This window comes from Buteo buteo, chromosome 13, assembly GCF_964188355.1.
Source record: "Buteo buteo chromosome 13, bButBut1.hap1.1, whole genome shotgun sequence".
NCBI classification, from domain to species: Eukaryota; Metazoa; Chordata; class Aves; order Accipitriformes; family Accipitridae; genus Buteo; species Buteo buteo.
Window position 1 is genome coordinate 34830688 of NC_134183.1, and position 24209 is coordinate 34854896.

General features: G+C 40.2%; 2 protein-coding genes and 1 long non-coding RNA gene across 9 annotated transcripts in view; 2 read left to right on the forward strand and 1 right to left on the reverse strand.

Moving 5' to 3' along the window:
• Positions 1 to 1910: 1910 nt before the first annotated feature.
• On the reverse strand, positions 1911 to 6323 carry RPS27L (ribosomal protein S27 like). The gene is made up of 4 exons (XM_075045508.1): positions 6185 to 6323; positions 5782 to 5890; positions 3303 to 3413; positions 1911 to 2211 (listed from the first exon to the last, which is right to left on the reverse strand). The coding sequence occupies exons 1-4, from the start codon at positions 6188 to 6190 to the stop codon at positions 2183 to 2185; spliced, it is 255 nt and encodes an 84-aa protein (XP_074901609.1). The 5' UTR covers positions 6191 to 6323; the 3' UTR covers positions 1911 to 2182.
• On the forward strand, positions 2207 to 5498 carry LOC142039168 (uncharacterized). Its single transcript, XR_012652830.1, has 3 exons — positions 2207 to 2549; positions 4836 to 4948; positions 5364 to 5498. It is a non-coding gene; the product is annotated as an uncharacterized LOC142039168 (long non-coding RNA).
• A 6159-nt stretch (positions 6324 to 12482) lies between the features above and the next one.
• RAB8B (RAB8B, member RAS oncogene family) overlaps positions 12483 to 24209 on the forward strand; it is a 29330-nt gene continuing 17603 nt past the window's right edge. For 5 of the 7 annotated variants that reach the window (XM_075045515.1, XM_075045510.1, XM_075045511.1 and 2 more), the window contains exon 1: positions 12483 to 13362. In XM_075045515.1, the coding sequence (XP_074901616.1) occupies positions 12504 to 13362 (859 nt within the window). In that variant the 5' untranslated portion in view covers positions 12483 to 12503. The remainder of the gene's footprint in view (positions 13363 to 24209) is intronic. The other 2 variants (XM_075045512.1, XM_075045516.1) reach the window with 2 other exon arrangements.

Genomic DNA, 24209 nt, shown 5'->3' on the forward strand with positions numbered 1-24209 from the left:
TGAGTGTCTTCTACAACAGCAACATTTTTTTTTCCCAGTCTTGAGCACCTACTTGTTGGGTAAACATGCAGCAGAAGTTATTGCACAGGGAACAACAGTAAGTAGTTCCAAGTAGTTTTCATGTTGAAGAATACATTAATAGAAACAGACCAAATACAGTGTTTTAAATATAGAAAATCTCAGAAGTAACACTGTTATTTTAGGATTTATAACACATTTTTCTTTTATGAGGCATCTGTTTTGCAAACAGTATTTATTCTTGAAAACCATTTTGCCTACTTGAGACAAAATGAGTTTCACTCACTGACCATTGTGTTTGGATTTAGACAAAGATTCAGAATGTAGAAGGTGTAGGTTTACCATTATGCCTGTCTGCATATGACCAAACACTAATAAATGTAAATATTTGAAGTATGTATGAAAGCAAATAATGGTAAGAAGTGTCTAAGGCATTTCTAACCCCAAGATATTAATGACAGTGTCTCACTCCCCCTACAGACTATGTTCAGCCACCAACTCTTTTATATGCATACCATGTTCTTAATACTGTATCATCTCCTGTAACTTAAGGCTTTTAAAAAAACCTCTGTTGTCACATGTACGGTACTGGAGATGCTATGATGTCTGAATTTTATCTTCCAGTACCTGGAACAAAATGGGTCACTGACTTTCTCTGATTTGGTATTTACTTAATCATGAGTTCTTATCTTTTAGGGTGGAAGAAGAGAAGGCAGAGATATGGGAGACTAGGAATCAATCTGCCCTTAGCACATATATTCAGGTCACAAGTGCATTAATACTGCTACTTTGACCTTTGTTCTGAAACCAGTTATTTCATGGACTGGCATGAAGTGTGGGAAACTGTCTGGTCAAGTAAGAGCAGCTTTCATGATAAACTTGCTCTTAAATTAACCTTTATTGTGAAAACACAGTATGGGACTGACATAAAACTGTACTTTTCTTAAAAGGCATGTATACTAAATTGGTGCATCTATTTCTGTATCAAACACCTACTTTTTGCATCTGGTAATTATAACTGTTCACTGTTTGAATTAACTGAAATAAAACTTATCTCACAAATGCAACAAATTGTAATATCAGGTTTGGGTTTGTTTGGGTTTTTTTATTGACTAGAAATGTACAAGTTTTAAAAGTCATAAAAAGAATACAGGCTAAACAGACATTCCCAACAATAATTAGCTCACCAAGACAACCAATACTCTGAAAGAGATGTTGATACATAACTTGATATATTATTTATTAAAATAAGATACATGTAAGATTTTGTTTGAATGTTTTCTCATGGTTTAAAAAAAAAACCCACTTTTTAACAGCCATTTAGAAAGGGATGGCTTTTAAAAACTAACCGAAAACATGTTTCCTCATTGCAAAAAGGTAATTGTTTCACTTCAGTATTTGATACTGAAAATATGCATGTTTTTGCTGTACTAGTTTTTTTAATGACTGGATACCATTCACAGTTGTTCATGTAGTTTGCTGACTTACTGTTGCTTATATACCATATGCCTTCTCTATACTGAATGTTTTCAGTGTTTTGCAAAAGACTCCTTTTTTTGGTTTTTTTGGTATAGAAATCTTAGTATAGAATACCAAATGCAGCTTTGAGACCAGATTAGAGCAAGGGAAAAACCATGCATTCCAGAAAAACAGCTGAATATAAGCGAGTAACTTTTATATTTTTATTTATCACCACATTACTCAACACCATAAAGGGACTAAAGCAATTGATTTTGAAAGCAAATGAGCCATTTTAAATCTGTCTAGCCTTTGCAACCCTTACAGTTAGGGTAACCACAGTAATAAAGTATACAAAATGCATTCTTACAGCAGTTTCTGTCACCATATGCCTTACGCTGCTGTAGTTGATGATTAACGAGGGGAAAGATACAGCAAGTCCAAGGTTTTTATTATTAAGTGACACTACCCAATTAACAATACACTGCTTAAAAATAAAATTATAAAAATAGAGCTCAGTTGTCTGCAAACTTGCAGGAAAAACTTCCACTTCAGATCATTTATTGAAAAAGAGATTCCAGCTCATTAGTCACCAGTAGCATGTAACTTTTACAAAATCAATCATAATTACATTGCTGTATTAACAGGCATTTTTAAACTGGTAAGGCTTTCAGGAACACAGATCCAAAACCACATGCTGAAGTGTTCAGTGTTGCTTTCTTCTAAATGAACAGCCTGTAAAGAAATCACATGATATGGGCAGTCTTCAAACTGTTAAGACTGCCTTGGAAAATTGCCCACCCAACTTAAGTAGGAAAACTCATGCAATAAATTTAAATTTAATGTACTACAAGGTGAAGACTTAGCGCTTTGAGTCTTCTCTAACTCAACCAGAACAACATGGCTGTGATGTAATTCATCTTAAAATAAGGCTAAGTTGTACTATTTCTTTTCTTCCAGATGCCTTTTAAAATTTCAGTCTACTGTTCCATCCCTTAGTGATACAAACCCCAAACTGAAACAGCTGCTAGGAGTGTTGATACCTTTTCAACTGCTGAACAGCCTTACTTCAGGTATTCTGTCCTCATATAAACTACATCTGTATAGCAGCACATGGTATAAGCACTACTATATGCAATTTGCATAAATATTTACCTTTTATCCTTTAAACAAAACATGAATAAAATCTGGACTTATTCTTTAATATTTTTTTTAAACCCTCAAGTGTTTCCAGTGTTTTTCATATACCCCAGAGACTGGATTGCATTTCAAGATACTGGTGCTATACCAGTTAGCTGTAGATAATTACCAGTGGTTATTTGTTCCCTTATAATTTATACAAAACAAATTTTGATTAAGTAACATGAGCCAGGGAACTGCCTTACGGTACTACTGTTTAAAAACAAACAGGCAAGCCACCAATGACTGGCAGTGGCACAGAATTGCTTTAGCCTGGCAAAAGTACCCTGCTCCTTTAATGGTGCTTTTTAACATTCTAAACTTAGCTCAGAACTAAATAAGCAGTATTTATTACAGATAGGCTAAAGGAGATGACCAATCAAAGCACCTAAAATCCAAGTGTGTTTGATCACAATGTAGCTGTTTAACTGCCTGGCATATCTGTATAGCCATTTAAAAACAAGAATCTGAAGAAAAATTTGCAATTCAGGGCCCATTAACATTTTTACTAGCCAATGGTAAGCAATTTGCAAAATAAGCATTCCAATATAAGTTTTCAAAATCAAAGCTAAAATGTTTGCAGGCTCTAAATACATAAATGCATTTATGTAAGTGGAATATTTAGGCTGCTAAATGTTGCCCCTTACCTTCAGTAAGCCTGGCTTTCCCCCCAGTAGGCTGACACAGGACAGTTGAGCAACCTACACACAGAACTACTGTCTGAGCATGGCTGAATACGGTGGTGATCTTGTAGCATCCTGGAAAACAGCATTATTAAACTTTCCATTGAGTATTTCTAGCATGACTTTTTTTATTGTATGTGTAATTGAGTCAGATGCTCTAAATACACTTGTCCAAAAATGGATCTATATTTCATTACACAGCACACCAAGTAAAACAGAACATTGTTACCGTGGTCTGAAGTACTTGCTTTTACTAACATGCATATGAAAGCAAGTTAGTTAGCTGAAACTGTTATGACTCCCCATATGAAAATCAACACAGCCTGATGGCTGACAGGCCCTGATTTGCCTGTAGTATGTCTCTTGCAAAAAAGTCCAGGAGTTCTAGACTAGCCGCCTCTGCTGAATAGAAGAGCCCATCTAGCTAGGGAAATATTTAACTTGTAATAGTAGAACATTGCTGTTGACAAAGTCTGGCAGCTGTGAATATAAACACTGCTGTTCAAATCTGTGTTTGCTTTCTGTTTAATAATTGGTACACATAAGGCATGTACTTGGCTGCATTCTACAAAGCTAGCATCATATTTAAAGGAGAAGACTTGCACATGATAACTTGACTAATTCCAGATGCAAGCAGAGGCATCAGCCACATTTTGTCTACAACTTTGAAATTCTATGATTTAAGAAAGAACGAAATCACTTTTATGCATGGCTTAGACAAAGGGGTTTTCACTGCTTTCATTTTTTTCTCTGTAGAGTATTTTTAATTAGCCAAGAGGAATTTTTGGAGAGAGAAAAGTTGTAAAGGATTTAATCTAGATGTGGATATAGAAAATAGACCAATAGATAAAAGTGAGCATAGATTCCATTTTCAGCAAGTGTGGACCAGAAAGGTAAGACAGAATATATGTTAGTGAGGAAGGTTCTCAGAAAGCTGTCTGACAAGAGAACTGGTTGGTAGAGAGAACTCCTATTAGGCAGAATAACAGATTTCTGCTTTGTTTAAATCACAAATAGTAACTGCACAAATCTTTGTCTGCAAAAAACTGCCAGCAGCTAAAATTTAACCATAGCAAATGTTGGGTTTGCCCCGTGAATGTGAACTTCCATGTTGATAAGTTTTTAACTGTGGATTTTGCAGGGGAACAAACCCAATCTGTTTCAGTAACTAGGTAGCAACATCCAACACCACTGAATGATGCATAAGCCCTCTGGTATTTTCGGTGCCTCGTGCTTAGTACTTTGTTACTATTGAAGCATTCCTGCTTTGGTCTATATATCCCTCAAATTCAATAACCAATTAATCCAACAATAATGAAGATAACCAATGACCTATGGGCTTATGTTGACACTAACTTTATCTTTGTATATGCATGCATGTACACTGGTTTGAAGAAAGTTTTTTAAAAAAAAGTGGCTTAGCCTTCAACCATGTATTTTTTAAAAGTAACTACATTTTACTTTCAAACAGTTTTAATTAATTTACTTCACTTTTAGATGGAAAACAATATCTCAGAGCTTGTTAGGAATCTAAGCTACTAAGAAAGAATAAGATAAGAAAACCTGAATACACCAACAATTCCCTGCTTCTAGTCAGGATGATCATAATTGTAAGTAAGTCTATTTGTTTTCTTACTGCTATAATCTTCTTATACTGCAGTCGTTTCTAGGAGGTAAGTTACCACACTTGACAGTTTCTGTGCCTCGATATGGATGTACTTGTGCTGATCAAAGAAGCTGTTCAGTGGTAGAGCATACTCCTGTAATTGTGCTAGAAAATCCCATGGTTTAGTTTATAAAAGAGAAGTTTAGTTATACAGATGTTTCTAAGCCAAAGTAATGAAGATGTGTGAAAAGCGGACACAGGCAACACCTTAAATACAACCCCTGTATATGTGAGCTGGATGGCAGCTTACTTCTTAACAGCGACATATGAAAAAGGCAGTTGTGTATGTTTTACTTTCTATGTAAAGTCCCAGTATGTCTGCATATATCCTTGTGACGTTTTTCTCGTTGCTCTTCCAGAGTCAATCAACTTACAAAAGGAGAAAAACAATGTTGTCTTCTATTTTAAACTTGTGCCACGGATGCTTTAACGCATCCATTTCATCTTGCTTCTTATACAAGAATATCTGGGGGTTTTGGTTTTTTCCCTACTTGCCAGAATTTCATAAAGAAAAAAAAACAAAAAAAAAATCTCATGCCAGACCTTCAGAAAAGAAAATAGAAAGCTGACTGTTTAAATTAACTTTTGAAAAAGGTTGAAAACACTTTTATTGTTAAAAAAAAAAAGCAATATACAGACTTTTTTTTTTCCACAGAACAGATAAACCACATTTAGATTTAAAAAAAATTAAAAAAAAATCAGACCTTTTATGAAGATGAACCGCATACAAGATTAGTTTCGTTCCTTCTGCAAGACACACACATTTTAAATACTTACCTGGACACTTTACATCCATGAAGTAGGAGTTTGGGCTCTGCACAAGACGCTTCTTTTTGTGCTTTCTCTTCTCATCCTCCAAGGAGGGATGCACTAGATCTTTAGCCAGCTGGGTAAGAGGGCAAGAGGGAAACGCACTGCATGTTAAACACCCCTCGGGCTACCGGGACAGACCGGGCGCCGGCTTCAGCCTGGTCCCGAGCAGCCCCGCAGCCTCCGCTCCCCCCGCGCCGCCCCCGCAGGCCGCGGTAGCGGGGTGTCTCCTCACACGCCCGCGCTCCGTCCCGAGGAGGTCCTCGGGCCAAGGTGTCACCCGGGAGCGGCCCGACGGGGACAGACCCTCGGCCGCCGGCCCGGTCTCTGCCCCGCGGAAAGGCGCGGCCGGCGCTGGTAAACAACTCACGGGCATGTCTGCCTCCGAGCGGCACCCTGCGGCGGCGGCTCCTGCTGCGACTGCGGCTGCCACCGGCGGCCCGGCCCGGCCCGCCCCTTCCCCGCGCGCTTCCGGCGGGTGCGAAGGCAGCGGCGCGGAGCCGGAGCCGCTCTGGGCTGCCCGGCGGACTCGGGTCTATGGGGCGGGGCGGGGCGGGGCCTTGCAAAAAAACCTGCTCGTGTTTCCCCGTGACAGATGAAGAGATGGCGCCGGGGGCTTTAGGCCGTGAGGGGGATCCAGGAGTCCCGTCTACTTTTACTTTAGATGCTGACTAAATCGGCCCTCCTGCGTCGTTTCATGCTAAACGGCACATTGCATGAAATTGTACCTGTGTGCGTGTTCTTTTGCAGTTTCCCACCCCGGTCAAAATGGGGAAAAATGCAAAAGAATTTCTCTTAGTCATCATTTATGCGTTTAAACCGATTCAGAGAACCTATAAGAAATAAAAATATTGCAGATAGCGGGAATGAAAAAAGAAAAAAATTTTCATGAACCTTTTTAGCAAGAGGTTGAGTCGTTTTTTTCTGTAAGTCAATGAAAATAGTCACAAATATAATCTCTAAAAACTCGGATTTAATTTAATCAAGCCCAGAACATTTAAAAGTGTAATTCACTAGAAGTCCAGTAAGTGGCACAAATAGACCTTATGAAAATTGCTTAGTGTGAAAGGTCTTCCAAAATGTACAACGGGCAGCGTGTTGAGCCACATCCTTTTTGAAAAGAGAACTGAGGCATTAAGCAGAAATTATTTTTAAAGTTTGCCACGAGCACAAGCGAAGACCTAAGTTTTATAGAGGCATATCTATCTTTGACAACAATATTCTCAAAGCTGGGATGGCCTCTCCAGTGCTGACTATGTACACAACTTTCAAAATACTTTCTTCCCACTCCAAAGCCCTACGTTATTCTGCAAGAATAGACCCATGTACTGTAGCACTCCAAGCCATTATATTGGTTTTCCTCTTCTCAGCATCACAACTATTGTGTTGTAACATTGTAATGCTATGTTAGCCATTTTTCCTTATGCACTGGAGTGGTGATGACACACAGATAGAGGTATTTTGGAAGTATGTGTTGTTATATCAGAAGGAATTTAATACGAAAGGCTCTGACTGATACTTTCCTCTGCATGCTGTCCTGTGAAGCTAGGAACATAAACCAGTTATCAGTGCAGTCAGTTCTTGAGTCTTAGCTGTTCCTACTGCCTTTCAGTCTTTTTCAAATGTATGTTATTTACCTGCAAGCAGAAGGGAAAGGGGAGAATCTGTTAAGCCTGTTGATTCAGAATCTGAAGGAGAATTGCTTTTTTCTCTGTTTAAGAAAATACCTTCACAATGTGTAAAGCACCACCGACAAAAAAAACAGAACTTTGTGCCATCCTCCTTCACCTCTTCCTCCTAGCTTTCCCTTCTTAAATGTCTTTCCTGCAAGGAGCCTCTGGTGCTCGAGGAAGACTTTAGAGCCAGAGTTTACATTAAAAATTGGTTTCTGTGGAAAGAGGGGCACACAGGATGATCTGAAAACAGGATGTATTTTGGACACATTCCTCTGGTTCTCTATTTTGGTTTTACTTGGAGATTCATTTCCTTTTCATAACTGCTTGTAGTTCAGTGACCTGCTGAATGAGTCAATTCTAATGCATTACCTTCAATCTTATGATTGAAGCTTTTTTTGAAGTATACTCTTTAGGAAGCAGAAACACAGCACTGATTTTAAGTTGTGAGTAAACGAGGAGAGAAATACAGTCTGTACCACAGTGGCGTGGCTTACAGAGACAGAGAGAGATTCAGGTCTAAGAGAATTACTTCCCCTTTCTAGCCTTCTCCCAGCAAACAAAGACTTTGATGTCATTTTAAAGAAAAGAACAAGAAACATTATCTGTGTGCTAAAATGACAACAGAAAATTTCCAAAAGCTGATCTGAAGATGTTTAAAAACAACATAATGACAGTTGGGTTTTTTTTCGGCATTGCGACTGGCAGTCTCTTGCTGTTTAAAAGCTGAATCTACGTCTCTGATGACATGCATTGTGGTGGTCTCCTGTCAGGCTGGTACAGCAAGGAGGAAGGCAGAGCTACTCTGTTCTGCTCCATTTGTGGCCTTCTGCAGCTGAGTTTGGGTGGGTCCTTAGGATTTGCTATCTGATGTTGTGAGAATACAGGCTTTTGGGGGAGGGAGGGTACTACAAAACCTTGTTTAAACTGACTGTGGTCACTGAGGAAGTGAGTATTGACTGATTTAAAAAAAACCAAATTCACCCTAATAATGCTTATAGTGGTTTGTCTAGAATACTAAGATGTGGATGGGTGTCTCTGTAGTACAATCATCAAGACCATTTGTATTTCCACACACTAACCAGCTCTAAGCTGCACTCAAAATAAGTAGGTTCACTTCAAGTGGTATGTTTGATCTGGAATGCAGTCCGCCTGTGGTTTTGACTGTATTGCAGAATTAAGTATTACAATTATAATTGATTATAAACTAATGGTATAAACCATGGTGTGTAGTCATATGGTTTAAATACGCTTATGCTGAGATAGTTCAGATTAGCACTGGAACTTGAAGAAGGTCCGCTTTTAGCACTACTGTAATAGCAAACCTTGAAATTAATGGAACTTACAGATAAGAGTCTTACAGGGCTTTTCCCTTCTGGAATTGAACTGTACATAAAGTCATTTTTTTCCAATAATGGCTTGATTTAAACTCTTCTATATAAAGTTCTGCATCATAGACATATGGAAAATTCATACATTTAGATCACTAGAGTAAAGGAGAGTACTGTTCTTTGTAAAGACCAAAAAAAATTAAACCTATGTATTGATCTTCTTAAAACTAGGACTTAAAAGCAGGACGTACTGACGTATCGAATGCAGTAAGACAAAGTGTAGAATGAGCATAGAAGTATCTACCTGCAGTGAAAGACTTATTTACTGGAACTGGGGAGTAAGTGACATTTTTTTAAAGGGGTGTCACATGATGGTCATCAAACAGTAATAAATTGCAGAGGCATCTGCCAAAACCAGAGTGGTTAAAGATACACATCAAAAATATTATCATATTAGCTAGCAGAGTCCAAAAGCTAAGGGGCAAAGCTCATCTTAGTGATTTTCGGTTAGGTGGCATTCGGGGCAAGTCTGCCTCATAAGATTATCTTTTGTAGGACTTGGACCTGTGGATTCCAATTAGTGCCAAAATAACAGGATCCTGGTTCTACCAACATGTTTTAAACTCTACTGGTTTTTTGAAATGTTGTACTCAAACAATTAAGATGTAGAATTTCCTACAATTTTGTATGCATTGAACAGAAGAGCTTAATTAAAGACAGATTTTTACACAGTTTTCTTTTTGCTTAACCAGTCTCACCCTTGAACTGAAGGGAAAAAAGGATTTTTGAAAGCTAGAAGTAATGATGATGTCTATCATTTGAGAAAGTAAAAATGAGAATGGGAATGAAATAGCAATGTAATCTGTTTTTTTCTTAAAAATGTAGGTGCTGGTAAATGAGTCACAAGTATTTGCTTTTTTTTTTAATGTGTATGTAAAGATTGTTGAATTTATTGCATATGAATAGAGGGAGTAATTGCGTTTTGCTATGCGTATTAGTGCCTTTCTTAAACTGAGTGCTTTAACAGATGTACTTTACATACACCTTAGTGACTAATGGAATTCTGCCGTATCTTGGTTGGGACTCAACAGCTGTTTATTGGATGAGCTTCAACTGTGGTATTCAGACAAAACTGTTAGGGCAGTCATTTAGTGGTTGTAAAAGGTTTTAAAGTTCTGCTTTTTTGAAATGTACAAATCAGCATCACGCTGTTATGGTGCGATCTGCTTTTATATAGTGACAAAAGGTAACCCATAGTATCAAACATTTTCTATTTCCTATATGTTCAGTGTTCCCCTCAGTGGTTCTCCCATGTCAGAAAAAAATGAAATGTTTAATTGATCTATTTGACTGTAATGCAATATAAACCAAATGTTGCCTTTTCCAATTTAGTGCAATAACAAAGACTGGGCTTCAAAGTATTTTCATGGAACAGGTATCGTAGTGGCTTGGTTATTGAGCCTTAACAGCTTTAATAGTGCTCCTTAAAGTTTTACTAACATATTGCAAGGTATGCAATTGTACAATTACACTTTTTCCATGTTCTAGAGAATTAAAAAATGTAACTCTTAATTTTTATATCTTGTTTTTAAAGTTCATGGTTAAGTAAACATCTGTCCCATGAATCTGGCAAACTGGCACTTTTCCAAATCAGAACAGAACGCAATATTGCAAAGCACTAGTGTAATTAAAGAGACAAGTAATTTGTATTATTTTTCTATAAAACTACTCTTGAGTAACAGATGGCGATCACAAACATATTGCTCCAGAGACATATGGAAGCCTATTTGTTCCATAAAACTGAAGAGTGAATATTAACCCCCAAATTACTCTCCTCAATGCTGAAATACGATTGTGTAGTAATCTTGTGTAGTATGGCCGTAATTACAGTACATAGCAACTCATGTCTCTGAAAATACAGGTGCAGGGAAATGTTTCAGAGATTAGTTTTTCATTTGCAGTTTCCTATAATCTGATTATTCATGCTAGTCTGAAATAATTAACCAATTTGGCTTGACTGCTTCAGTGCCAGGTTGCCATTATCATTTATAAACTTAAATCTTGTAATAAGTATCATAACAACCCCTCTTAACATCTAAACCGCCCAAGTGCTAATTATACAGTACAAAAATGAACCAAGCAGCCGTGTTTCCAAATTCCACCCTGAACTGGGCAGAGGTCTCCAAGTGTGTAAAAAAAAAAAAAAAAAAAAAAAAGGAGAGAACTGGCAATTCCCCCCACCCTTGTTTTGCTGCCTTGACTCTGCTCTGTCAGATGATATCCTGGCCTCCCAGAGGTCTCAATGAAACAAACAATGACACTTTTTACTTGAATCACAACACAGCATCTATGATATAAAATCAGAGTTTAATACAATTCGCTGGAAGTTAGATTAGCATTCATGACAGGCTCTTACTGAATTCACCTTGTACAGAGATTTACAGCAGATCTGTCATTGGATTTTTGATGGTTTGTTGTCATGAACATATATTGGCCAGGAACACCACCAAACTGAGACCCTTAACAAGGAAGATTTGGAATAACTACGAGCAGAATAGCTTTTGCTTTTTCAAGGTTTATAATGGCTGAAGGTAATTGTTTGGAGTGATTCCTCAGAGTAGTTTGCACAAATACAGCAGTAGCCAGGCATTAGACCAGTTTAGCCCTATTTCACCCCATCCAATTGTAGGTTAATGTCATGGAGTGATTTTTTTGTGTGCTTGGAGTATGGAGGCTCACCATATATGACGGAGCTTTAATATTCAAAACTAATTTTGTTTGATTCTGTATAGAACTCAGCATATATATTTGCCAAATTAACACCCCAAAAAAGTGAGAAAGGACCTTTTATTGTTGTAGGCTGCGTTATAACTAGCAGATCTGGCTGCAGATGGGAGACACTTACGAGCAGGTAGCTCTGGACTGCCGTTAGGCGGTTGAATCACATTGGCACCCCTCAATCCCATTTAGAGAGTGCTTGAAACACTTGCAGCTAAGGAGGAATCACAGGGGCCATCAGGGCCTCCTAACGCTGCACCTCACTCCTGCCTTACCCCAGGCAGCCGTTGAGCACGATGCCCTGCTGGGTGACTAGCAGGAGCGGTGCCCTGGCCAGTGGGTGCCAAAGGGCCATTCCTGCACGGAGGTGAGGGGAAGCCTGGAGGGACCTGAAAAGGAAGCTGGTGGCTCAGGATGACAATCCCTTAATGGACAATTTGGGGAAAACGGCTCTTTGTTTTCCTAAGAGGGAAGTGAGAACTGCTGTAGTGATTTATAGTGTTAGATTTCTGTTTATAGCTTGTCTGAAGGCTACTGTTTTTAAATTAAATTAAAGCAATAGCTCTTCACTGTCATTTTAAAGTGTTTCAGTAATGCTATTTATTTTTATAGTGCCTTGTGGCATCCTGTGGGGGACCCAGTATAATGAATCCATAATGAGGCAGCCTCACACCAAGAGATAATTATCAGTGGAAAACGATGGGGAAAAGTGTTTATCGAAGTACTCTAGAATAGCCACATGCTGTTCTAGGATACCCACGTTTTTAGTGCTGCTTGAGACTGCGTGAAAATAGTTCTTCTGTTGTGCGAACAACAGTTTCTTCTTTATTTGACGCTCCCAAAGCCACATGTAAACATTTGAGGCCACACGCACACATTTCACCTGTGCTTATTGGTGACAGGCAGCATGATGCTGTTATTTATTGTGTTGCTTGAGCAGATAAAATACACGACTCCCGTTACAAATCTAGCTAGTTTCCAAGAATCTAGGCCAGTCCCTTGTAGAATGAGGCCATCCGATTTCTCCGCGACAGCAGTTCTCCAAGCGTCGTTAAATTCCAGACGCACGCGTGTCTATGTGGAGAACTCACGCACCCGCTGCCGTTTGAGCACCACGAATGCAAAGTCTCGGACCTCACGGCTTGAGCGCCGACATCCATGGTGTCAGCACGCGTGGGTTTTTAAAACTCAACCTCAAGGATTACACCGACGTTTCGCGTGGAAACGCGCAGAGAAGCGTCTGGCGGAGTGCCTGCAGGGAAAGGGAAGGCGGACGCGGGGCTGGCCGCTCTCGCCCGTGGGGGCCGGAGCGGCGGCGGCGGCGGCGGCTGCCAGAGCCTTCCCGATAAAGGCTCCGAGCTGGAAGAGACTGCGGCCCTGCCGCCGGCAGGAGCGGAGCGAACACAGGGGCCGCTGCGGGACTACATCTCCCGTCGGCCCCGGGGCGCTTCCGTCGCGCCGTGAGGCAGGCGGTGCTGCGTCCCCTCCGTGGGCGCCGGGCTGGGGCGGTGCTTTGCTCCCTCCCGCCCGCGGCCGCCCCCCCCGCCTCTTGCTGCTGCTGCGGCGGCGAGCCCGAGGCCGAGGGAAGATGGCGAAGACCTACGACTATCTCTTCAAGCTGCTGCTGATCGGAGACTCGGGCGTGGGCAAGACCTGCCTGCTCTTCCGCTTCAGCGAGGACGCCTTCAACACCACCTTCATCTCCACTATCGGTGAGGGGACGCGGACGCGGCCGGCCGCCGCCCTCCCGGGGCGGGGGGCGAGAGGTATCCTGGCCGGGGCCCTGCCGCCGGGAGCGGAGCCGCCGGGCGGGAGGGAGGGACGCCGCCCGTCTCGCCGCCCGGGGTTGGGGCCGCGCTGGGCGGCCTGTGCGTGGCCGCTGCGCGGGAGTGGGCGGGAGCCCCGCAGTCGTTACGGGCCCCGCGCGGGAGGAGGCGCCGCCGCTGCCGTGCCCCGGCCGCCGCGGGGGGGGGAGCCGGAGCGGGAGCCCAGCCCGCCCGGGGGGGTGGGTCGTCGGGGGCCCCGTGGCGGAGGGCGGCTGGGTGCCGCGGCCCCTGCCAGGGAGCCGCAGGGTGCGAGGCCGTCGTCCAGAGGCCCCGGCGCCTCCCTGTGCCCCGGCGGCAGCAACAGTTGGCTCGGCCTCGGCCCTCGGGCCGCTCGGCTGTTTTGTTTCTGCTGGTCGCGGAAAGGATGTTTCCGTGGGGCTGCGTCAGTACCGAGTCCTGAGCAAAATCCAGAACGGCGGCGCTGGCCGAGTTACAGGACCATCTTTCTGTCGTTTGTTTTTTTGTTTTTTTTTTTTTTTCCGTTATGGTTCGGTTCATGTTTAGATGTAAATTTTCGGAAAATGGAAGGGGGCTTGGGCTGCTGAAGCTAACCGTGGCTCTTGCTGGGCTGCGTAGTGACAGTGACCAAACCGCTCTCGGCAGGTAGTTTTAACTCTCTTCTCAACTCCTCAGAACGCGTGTGCGTGTTGGTGTACATATAGCTCACGCTTTTGAGATTTGGAGTTCTGTTCAAGCTCCTTCATCGACTGGAGTTAGAAGCCCCCTTAATGACTAGATAGAGGAACCTGCTTGACAACAGTTGGGTTTGGTTATAGATTTGGGGGTGAAAAGGGGTTTCTAAAGCTCAAGGAATATCTTTTAATGATAATGAGATGTGATATATCAAAACAGACTGCTGTGATGTACGTTTCTGTAAGATTTGTCGATCTTAAAATAACTTTCTGCTGAACTAAACGTAAGCAGAATTTTCACGTTCTTCACTGAGGTATTGCTGAACTGAAATCTCAGTCTGATGAGACTTGAGATTTATGGTTAGCTACTCGTAGTTGAGGTCACTTTTAAAATACAATGAAGCGCACTTCGGGATGAAGGGGTAAACTGCAGTGGAGGTTGCTAGTATTTAGGAGGGCAAAACTAATGCAGGCCTTGAAAAATAAGACTAAGAGAATGAATAGACTCTTTATTGGAAATAAATTGATTTAAAGATGAGGTGGAGTAATGTGCGGCTTGTTCTATGTTACCCAAGTGCAGTATCCTCTTCAGACGTTTTATTGTGCTGAACTTGGTGCACAGGGAAGAAACAAATTTTTATTTAGGCAGATGCGATTGACTAAATGAGGTATGGCTGGCATTTCTAACGCTTTAAGAACAGATTTTGTGCATTTCAAGAAATATTTCTGCAGAATTAAAATGGCACATTTCTTTTCTCTCTGCAACCATTTTCAAAATGCTGTATCAGTAACACCAGCTGATCAAGGCCCAAGCAGCATTTTACCTAAAAAGGTATTTTGCTGTATCTCTGGTAGAATAAAAGGCTTAATAAACAATAATAAATGTTGTATAGTTAAAAAAAAAGTCTACATTCGTATTGTGTTAAATAGAAAATATTTCTTTATACTTTTAAAGAGATAGCTAACATAAATGGGTGCGTCTGTCTGCCAACCATTTTCTTGATGTTTCTTGAGCTGCTTAGCCCCTTGATATTTCTTTTTCTCACTGATTTACTTTGAAGTCTTGAGGATTGTGAATGTGATGCTGTTTTTTCTTACCTTATTCAGTAAATATAGTATTTGCTTTCACAAGGGTCTTATTTTCAGCACTATTCAGCTTGAAGAAACTTACTAATAATTGAGGCATACTTCTGATTCCATGGGTATTATTTGTGATTTCGCAGTTATGTTTTCCTTCTTGTAATTTGTTTCTTCCAGTCCTTTTTATTTTTTAGCAAAGGACCTACAAACAGGAAAGTTGACAATGCAGGAAACAGTGAAACTGTTCATAAAGTGCTGACATCTGCTTAAATAAAAATACTTGGGGTTCTTTCAGTCTTCCTCATGTATTGCTTGTATTACTTTCAGGTCAATCGCGTAGATCTAATCTATTTGTTCTTGAAGAGGCGCGTGCTCTGGCTCGCTCTCTGTGAGTGCATGGTGGCTGCTCAGTACTAGTCGATTTTACAATCATAACTAATACATCTGATGAGCTAAGGGGCATTCCACTTTTAACATTCTGATTAATTTTTTTTTCCTTGACTGGTAAAGCATAGCCAACCTGTGCTGCAGAGGGACATGCAGGGATGCAGTGCTTTTCCCAAACAGGCCCCCCTGCCAGTTGAAGTTCTAAGGTCTCCAGGTTAGCATTCCTAATTGAGTACACTGAGTCTTCCTGAAGTATCAGCTGCCAGGCTGTTTTGTTTATATGTTCTCCAAAAAGTGGATTCTGCAATATGATGGTACTTGCTGTTACAATGTGTGTTCAATTCACAATGATTTTAATTAGCACCCACAATATTATGTGCCCTTAGTGTGCCCTAGTTCTCTTCTGGTCTGTCTCTCTCCAGACAAGATCACAGTTGGTTTAACTGTAGAAGTCTGAGAAGGCATATGCTTGACGTCTTGACATCAAATTTTATAGTTTAATCTTATGTATGCAAATGCTATTTGTGAATGAGGTGAGTCATTTAGAGGTTTTTCTTAACTATATGGGGTTAAACTTTTAACTGTTTCAACTTTTTTTTCTTAGATTCTACGTCCAGAAATTAAAGCAAACTTTGTTCCTGTGATGAAAGGACCCACATCATGCCTAACCACAAAATACCTTTCTTACAATTTCCCACTCCTCTGGTTGTTTAGTAGTTTAACCAGGGTTAAACCACAACACTTCAGTTACCAGAGCAATGGAAACACTTTCCAAAAGGAAAAAAAGAAAGTAGGAGGGGGATATGGAAATACTGCTTTATTAGAGAATATTTGTTTTACTTAGCCTCAATGTTCGCATTATAGAAATGAGTCAATAATGATTTGTAGTTACTTTGTCATTTTGCATGATATACTTGTGTTGTACTTTGCAGATTCTCTGCTCTTCTGCTGTCATGCAAAACATGCCTGTAAGGCTACCTCCTTGTAGGTTGCTTGGAGGGTTGCAAAGGGTCCTTCAACTTTTCTCCTCAAGACTTTGGTCGTGCTATAATGATGGCTGTACTGATTCAGACAGTAAGGTCTTCCAGCGTGGTGTCCTCTGGCGGACGGTTGCATCAGAAGTAGGGTAATAGTGCAGTGCCTGTGTATTTATAATTTATCAGACCTTTTTATTCTTTCTTGGGCGATTCTTGGCGCAAGAGTCTTTCTGTCTTTGTCTTGACTACCTGGCACAACTAGTATGTTCAGCAAACTTTGCTACCCATTATAAGAAGTGAACCATCTATCTTTCTCTCAGATGATCCTTTCGGTTATTCTGAGTGATGTGGTTTCAATGTGTAAAAACACAGACGGGCCTTCAGCAGCTTTAGGCAAAGCAGGTTCTTGGCCTTTAGCAACTTCGAATTTTTCATATAGGGCTCTGGAAAATTTCTAAAAGGGTTGACAAGTCATAATACTGCTGTGAGGATCAGCTTTTCACTGTCAAAATGGGATAAAACTTTTTTTACAGCGGGAATGTGTTATATAAGGTTGTTTAGTTTGTTTCCTGAGTGGAAACTTCTGCTTTTGCACAGTTCTACAGGCAAAGTAAAATGCAGTTGAGTCAGCTCATTTTCACACTTCAACAGCTCCTAAAGCAAAACTTGGAGTATCTCATGTGCATTTTGCTAGTAGTTTCAGTGTGGTGTACAAGAATAAGAAGCATTAATTTAGCAGTCTCTAAGTATCTTAACTTGCTGTTCAAGTAGTGCTGTCTGGTAAAACTGGATTGGGTTTATCATTCCAAATAATAAGGTTTATTCTTTGCATTCCTTTCAACTTTTTGTTTAAACTGGTTTCTATGAGAGTAAACTCATATCTTTTAGCATTTCTGACTTAGTACAAAGGCTTGCTGTCTCTGAAACAAAATTTGTCTTACTTATTTTTTTTAATCCAAGACGATACTAGCATTTGGCAGGAAGTTGCCCACATGAGATAGTACTGTATCTGAGAGTTGAAACAATCTGTTGACTTTACAGAAGTAACTTTTCCTTAGTCTACATCTTGCAAAATAGGACACTACTCTGGCAATCAAGCACGTGTATGCTGACCTTTGAACACTTTGATGAAAATCCTTTGACAAGCAAAATTATCAACTTCCTTTTTGCAGTGAGATTTCCATGTCTATAATGTGTAATGGAAATTGTTTTAGTGTAGTCATGTCAAATTATGCCTCACTGAATATCTCTACTCTTCTTCCCCACGGTTACTTGTATGATAGACAAAAGATTGGTTGTTGGTTTGTTGGGTTTTTTCCCCCTCCCATTAAGCTTCAGCATTCCCTATCCTCATTCAATCAGTTTCTTTTGGGCTTCTCCAGATGGTAGGCGCTGTAGAAGAAAACACACATCAGTGATAGATGAGCAAAGGGAGGGAAGAGTCAGGAAGGTGTTGTCGGTAGTACCTTATTAGTGGTCATCATAATAAATGAATTGTAAGACTGAAGTGACTGAGTCTAGTATAAGTGTCTTGGATGGCACCATTATTCATGTCTACAGAATGGGAGTGCATGTTAAAGGTTCATAGGATCTGGGACTTGGGTATCTCTTCAGTACAGTGCGAGAAGGAAGTCAAGGGTTTTCATTGGAATAGGGACAGACAGCATTATGGAGGTAAACATGAAACTGGAGGAATTACTCCGCTTTCAAGGTGTGTGATGTGTGGTCAGCAAGATATTATCCTGATGTTGATCAGAAGGTGTTGTAGTTGGAGGCGTCGTAGGTTAAAAGCATTAAGGTTTGTGTCTCCTGTGAGCTTAAATTTGATACTAACACCTAGCTGGTAACAAAAGACATCTTGGACTTTGATTTTCATCTGCTGATGAGATTGTGTTACCCTCACAATGTAAGTGAAATTGTTTGGCTTTTATTAAAAAAAGCTGTTGCAGCTTTCTTGCTGCATGTTGCTCTGAAACAATGTGACAGATGTCTAACTGTTTTATGCCTATTCCTAATTGGCAGGTGGAATTCTATCTTGGTTATGTGTTATCTGGTTATGTGAGTGACAGGAGGGCAGCTTAGAGCTGCTTTTGTGACTTGGTTTGAATGCAAAGTTAAGAACACAGACTAACGTTGAATGAAGGTAGGAACAAATGTATTGATTGATTGATACAGGCTTTGAGAGAGGTATTGAAGATGTACAGCTTTTGTTTGGGAATTTTTTATTTACTTTTTTTGGAAGGCTTTCCTAGTCCTCCTGAAATAGGGCATCCTTTTAGTAGCAATACATCTTGAACTGACTTATTTCAGAGTTTACCTGAAATTTGTAATAGGTGATGAAGAATACATGCAATATTTATAGTGATGCTTGATTTCACGTTTTGTGATAGAAATAAGGCGTCTGTTTGTAATTCAGAGGGTATTATATTGCTTTTTGTCTTTAACCGGATGTTATGGTAGCTTAAGTGCCTAGTCCATCAAGCTGGCTGTAGATATATAAAATAGATCTGATTCTTTTCTAATGTGAATAAACTATGAATAATACTAACTTCAATGGAGTTGCACTGTGTTAGACTCTTGTACAAGCAGAGTTGATCCAGAGGCACATAGTTGCTGGATTTGCAACTCAAAACCTGAGTCAGTCTCCTGGGACAGAGTTAATTTTCTTTCTAGTAGCTGGTATACTGTTATGTCCTGGATTCAGTATGAGAAGGATGTTGATAACACACTGATGTTTTCAGTTGTTGCTAAGTAATGTTTAGTCTAAAGTCAAGGATTTTTCGGCTTCTCATGCCCAGCCAACGAGAAGGCTGGAGGGGCACAAGCAGTTGGGAGGGGACACAGCCAGGGCAGCTGACCCAAAGTGGCCAAAGGGATATTCCATACCATGTGACATCATGTCCAGTATATAAACTGGGGGGAGTTGGCCTGGGTGGGAGGCAGATCGCTGCTCAGGAACTAACTGGCATCGGTAGGCGAGTGGTGAGCAATTGCATTGTGTGTCACTTGTTTTGTATATTTCAATTCTTCTATTATTATTATTTTCTTCCTTTCTATCCTATTAAACTGTCTTTATAGCAACACTGAGTTTTACTTTTTTTTCCCATTATTTTCTCCCCCATCCCACTGTGAGGGAGGTGAGCAAGTGGCTGCATGGTGCTCAGTTGCTGGCTGGGGTTAAAGCATGACAGTCAGCAACTTCCTGTCCCAACAGGGGTTGCAGTGGGATGTAATTTAGTGCCTCTTAAAGGGTTTTTGACCAATAATTGCATGTAGTATCAGTTTAATCTTGTGGTTTGCAGTAAGCTTTCCTCTTCAATGTAAGCTATGACACTTCTGATTAGATTGTATGTAGTTTTAAATGCAAGTAAAGTACTGCATGTTTCAGAAGACTTCTCTTCTGCTAGGGAGAGCAAACAGTTGACCAAGTTTAAGATGATCTGTACCTGTTTTGCTGTTGCTGTGCAGGCTCTACTGCTTTGGGTACCAAAGAAAAAACCTGATGCTGAATGTCAGTGGCATTTTCTTATATGTATGGCAACATCTAAGAACATGTAAAGCAGACTGGTCACTAATAGGAGTCTGGCACCAAATCTGGAACTTGGGAAGAAAAGGTTGAGTTTAAGAAATTGGGCAAAGCTAAAGTGGCTGCCAGCCAGGGAATACATACACTGCTCCCTGCCCGCTCTCCCCCTCCCCCAAATCCTCCTTTCTTTCATCTGCCAGAGAGAAATAGATTTCCTTTACTGAAAAAAAAAAAAAAATAATCTTGTCTGTGTGGTGTGACTTTTGATGGGATTAAAGATGAAGTAAGGTATCTGTGTCAACCCAAGCATGGAAGCAAGGCGGAAGATACAGTAAGTCAGAGTAGCTGCTGGCTGGGAGAACTTCTCTGGCTTAGCAGAAGTGACTAGAGAGCAGTACTTTGAATATGCAACACAGGAAAAGGACATGGAAGAGGCCATTCAAAGAACCTTGCATAATGTAGGAAAAGAAAACTGTTATGTGCCATAAAGACAAGTATGGCTTTCATTAATAAGTTATGTGGTTTTGCCTGTTAATGTAGGTAGTAAAAGCCTTTCAAAAAAGCCCTATTTCTTCATTCGCATAAGAAGTGAAATAAAGCAGCCCTTCCTCCCTCATGTCCTTCACTTGCAAAAAAAAAAAACAAACCACATACTTACTGCCATGTAAAAACATGGGTTTAAAAAAAGCCTCCGATAAAAATGATGTTCCCAAAGTCTGAGAGTGCCATCTTTAAAAATAACTTCAGTAACTTTAAACCTTCTGCTTTGACTTTTGGCCTGATTTTGCTGCCTCACTAGGTACTTCACACATGTGCTTCTAAAACATGACCATATTTCAGCCTCTAACTGAAATTCCTAGATTAGATGATTTATCTTAACAAAGATAATTCTTACTGGGTGAGACATTTTGATCTTCATTGATAACCAAGATCCTTTTGGCCAGAGTATCAGTTACAAAGCTAAGAACTGTATTACTACCATTGTTGACATGTGCTTTTTTTTTGGTGTTTTTATCTGTGTTTATGTTGCTGGCAGTACCCATATTCTATGTACTTTTCCTTCCAGTTTTAGCAGGTCTGTGCCCTCTGAAGTCTCATCTCTTTAATGAGTGGTGTCTTCCTGCATTCTTATAAAACTTTCAAAAACTTCATCACTGCTCATCTTTTTTAATCACTTCTATCTTGATAGTGGTCATGTGTAATTTATACCTGCTCTGTCTAACATTATCCAATTCAGCTTTTTTTTCCTCTACCTCTGACCCTATCTTGATATACCTGAATCTCTGGAGGTGCTTGGCAGCCCAAGTAGTTGGGCTATAGCAGTATTTAACTGTACATACTAACTTCTCATCAAGCCTTCCATACCTGTCTTAAGTCTGCAGCTGATGGGATATGTATGCAGTACCTATCATAGGTACTGCTGGAATAGAAGATACAAAGTGCATTTTTTTTGTACCATGCAAGGTTTTTTTTTTTATTTCTAAGTGATCAATGACTTACCAATTCTTCCTTTGCTTTGTGAATTCTGGGACACTGTATGCTTGCTTTTCATGTAGTAGCTCTTCTGTTGTAAACAGACAATGGAATGGTGTGGCCCCCAAAAGTCTTTATTTCTTCAGTCTGAATAACCAGTTCAGAATAGACATGCAGATCAAGTGGGAGCCCGAAAACTTTAAGAGACCTTTTTGAAAAAGAAGTGGCATCTCCATTTCACACTGGACAGTCATATAGGTTCATCTGGACCAAAATTACTGAACAAAACCAAACCTAACCTTGTTGGCCTGTTCTCATCATCATAACTGAAGTAAATGAATAGTGAACAATGAACTGTAAATCATGGTGGCAAGGTAGCATTGGTTACATAGGATTTTTTTAATAAGGCATTTTTTCGACCTTTTGGATGCTTAAGGTGCTAACTTTTTTGGATGAAGCAAGCTTTCCCCCTTCTTATCCATTAAAACGTGGCAAAGTTGTTTTTTCTTGTGCAGTAGAAAGCCATGTGCTGCACATCCCAGAGACCTGAGGGAAAGAAGAGCTTCAAAGTAAAGGACAGATGCACAAATCTCCCATTGCTGCATTACAGGTTAAGTGAGTATGGGGCTGGGTCCTTGAGAAACTGTTGCAGCCGTTTCTGTTCCGTATCTAGTCACAGCTGGAGTGTGAAATACAGAGCAATTCCTGTACTAGCATAGAGCTGCAGCTGGTCAGGTGATGTCCTGGTGTAGGGTCCACACTGGAGCTGCTTTCAAGCTATTTGTGGGCCACCTTTTGCTCTGTATTCACTAGGGCTTTAATTTAATGATTGGCTCAACAGAGTCTGTGGTCTGCTACTCAAAGGAGGAGGGCTGTGACTGTGTGTACCTGTTCTCTAAGTTACGCCATCAGTTGTCATTACAGATGATGGTAAACTGAATTATGGAACTCACCCAGATGAAAACTAACCTGATCAAAAGAGAAAAGGATTTGGTCATGACTCTTCAGTGGCAGCACCTATCCTAGTTTCAGCTAGCTGTGAAACTGTAGCCTCAACTCAAGTATGTTGGCTGATTTTAATGTTTGCTGCTCTCCAGTTGCACATTGGCATGAAAGGAGTAAGTTCTCAAAGCAGCTAAGTTAGTGCCTTCCTCTTGGAGGCAGTCAGTCTATAAATAATCCTTAAAATAAACAAAATTTGTTGTCTATCAGTAGTGCAATTTTAATCTATTTCAAAATTATTTTAGATGAAACTGAGTTACCACCAAGTGTAGCTTATTTTACATTCAAAATAGAACAAGAGTTAGACATAGGTTAATTTCTGTGCACTTTCATAGCGCTGTAGTACCTAGGTTGTAAACTCTAAAAGACATTCTGCAGGGACCCGTCCCTTTTAAAGTTGGGCTGTTGTGACAATTGGTAATTTTACTCATGTCAAGCAGTAATAAGTTTCTACTATTGTGTTATTCTATAGTCTTTAAATTTGGATTGAGTATTTTGGGTGTTTAAAATCATGCAATTCAAAGGCTGCTCAAAGCAATCTGTAAATTCTGGATTCAAAATGCTGAAAAGAGAATTTCACTTTGCAGGATCTTCTAGTGTTCACACTGAAGCACTGCAATGCATGGTTGTGGTGGCAGAACTCATACGAGCACTGTTACAAACAAGTGAAGATCACTGGATTTGAATCTTATATGATAATCAGATTACAGTGCAGGTTACTGAGCTGTCAAACCTGGATGTTTAAAGTGTTGGTTGGTTTAATTCTGATGATTGTGAATTGTATTCTGAATCCCTTGTTCTCTTTTAAGTAGAAAGTAGTTTATCTTAAGAAAGGAAGCTTGGAGTGGTAGCTGTTCTGTAGCTGAGGAGACACATGCTGAAGGAAGTGGCAGTTTGCTTAGCATTATGAGCGTTGATCTGATCTTGTTAGTAAGTTTCAAGGTTTTATGAGCAGGAAACTGCCTTATGTTATATATACACATGGCACCTGCATTCTTTATTGCCTTACCTACTTTAGCCTTTTGTATATATTTATTTTGCCAGTGTAGTGTGTTTAATGTTAAGAACATTACTGTATTCATATCTTTCAAGGTGCAAGACACTGCTCTATGTATCATTGTATAGGACACTGGTATTAGAATCTCTGTATGTGTGAATAGTAAGATGAAGAAAGGCCAGTTAACCTGAAGGAGCCTGTTCAGCCCACTCTGAATTTAGTAGTGTTTTATGGATTCTTGTGGGCTGTCCAGAAGGAATAGAATACAGCTTTGTCCCTTTAAGCTGTGAAAGGATGAATAAAACTGGTTGCATTTGTGTATAATTCTCAAATAAATTTATCTTACAGCTTTTAAATGTTGACCTTCACCCTGGTGTGTTGCTTCATGTTAATCTGTATTTTTGAATGGTCGCAATAAAAGACTACTGCGTCTTTAATTTACACAGTGATATAAGACATTGCTGAGATAATCTGAAAATGCCTTGCAGATGTTACTAGGGACTAAAGCCAAACATTCAAGTTCAAAATGATTAGACTTCGTTCTTTTGCATGAGGCTGTATGACACACTGGTGTGTTGCAAGTGTTCCCCACCCTGCCTTTTACACTGATCTTGTTTCCTACTTGGTCATTTCATATGTTTACTGAAATCCTTCAAGAAAGATCTCACATAAAAGCACATTTCTGAGGCTTCATTTATCTGCCTTTATAGATT

Coding starts and splice junctions, on each gene's coding strand:
- RPS27L (XM_075045508.1), bottom strand. Junction 3,414..5,781: donor CATGGATGTAAAGTGTCCAG/GTAAGTATTTAA, acceptor GCTGTTTTCCAG/GATGCTACAAGATCACCACC. Junction 2,212..3,302: donor GAAAGCCAGGCTTACTGAAG/GTAAGGGGCAAC, acceptor ATTTCTTTACAG/GCTGTTCATTTAGAAGAAAG.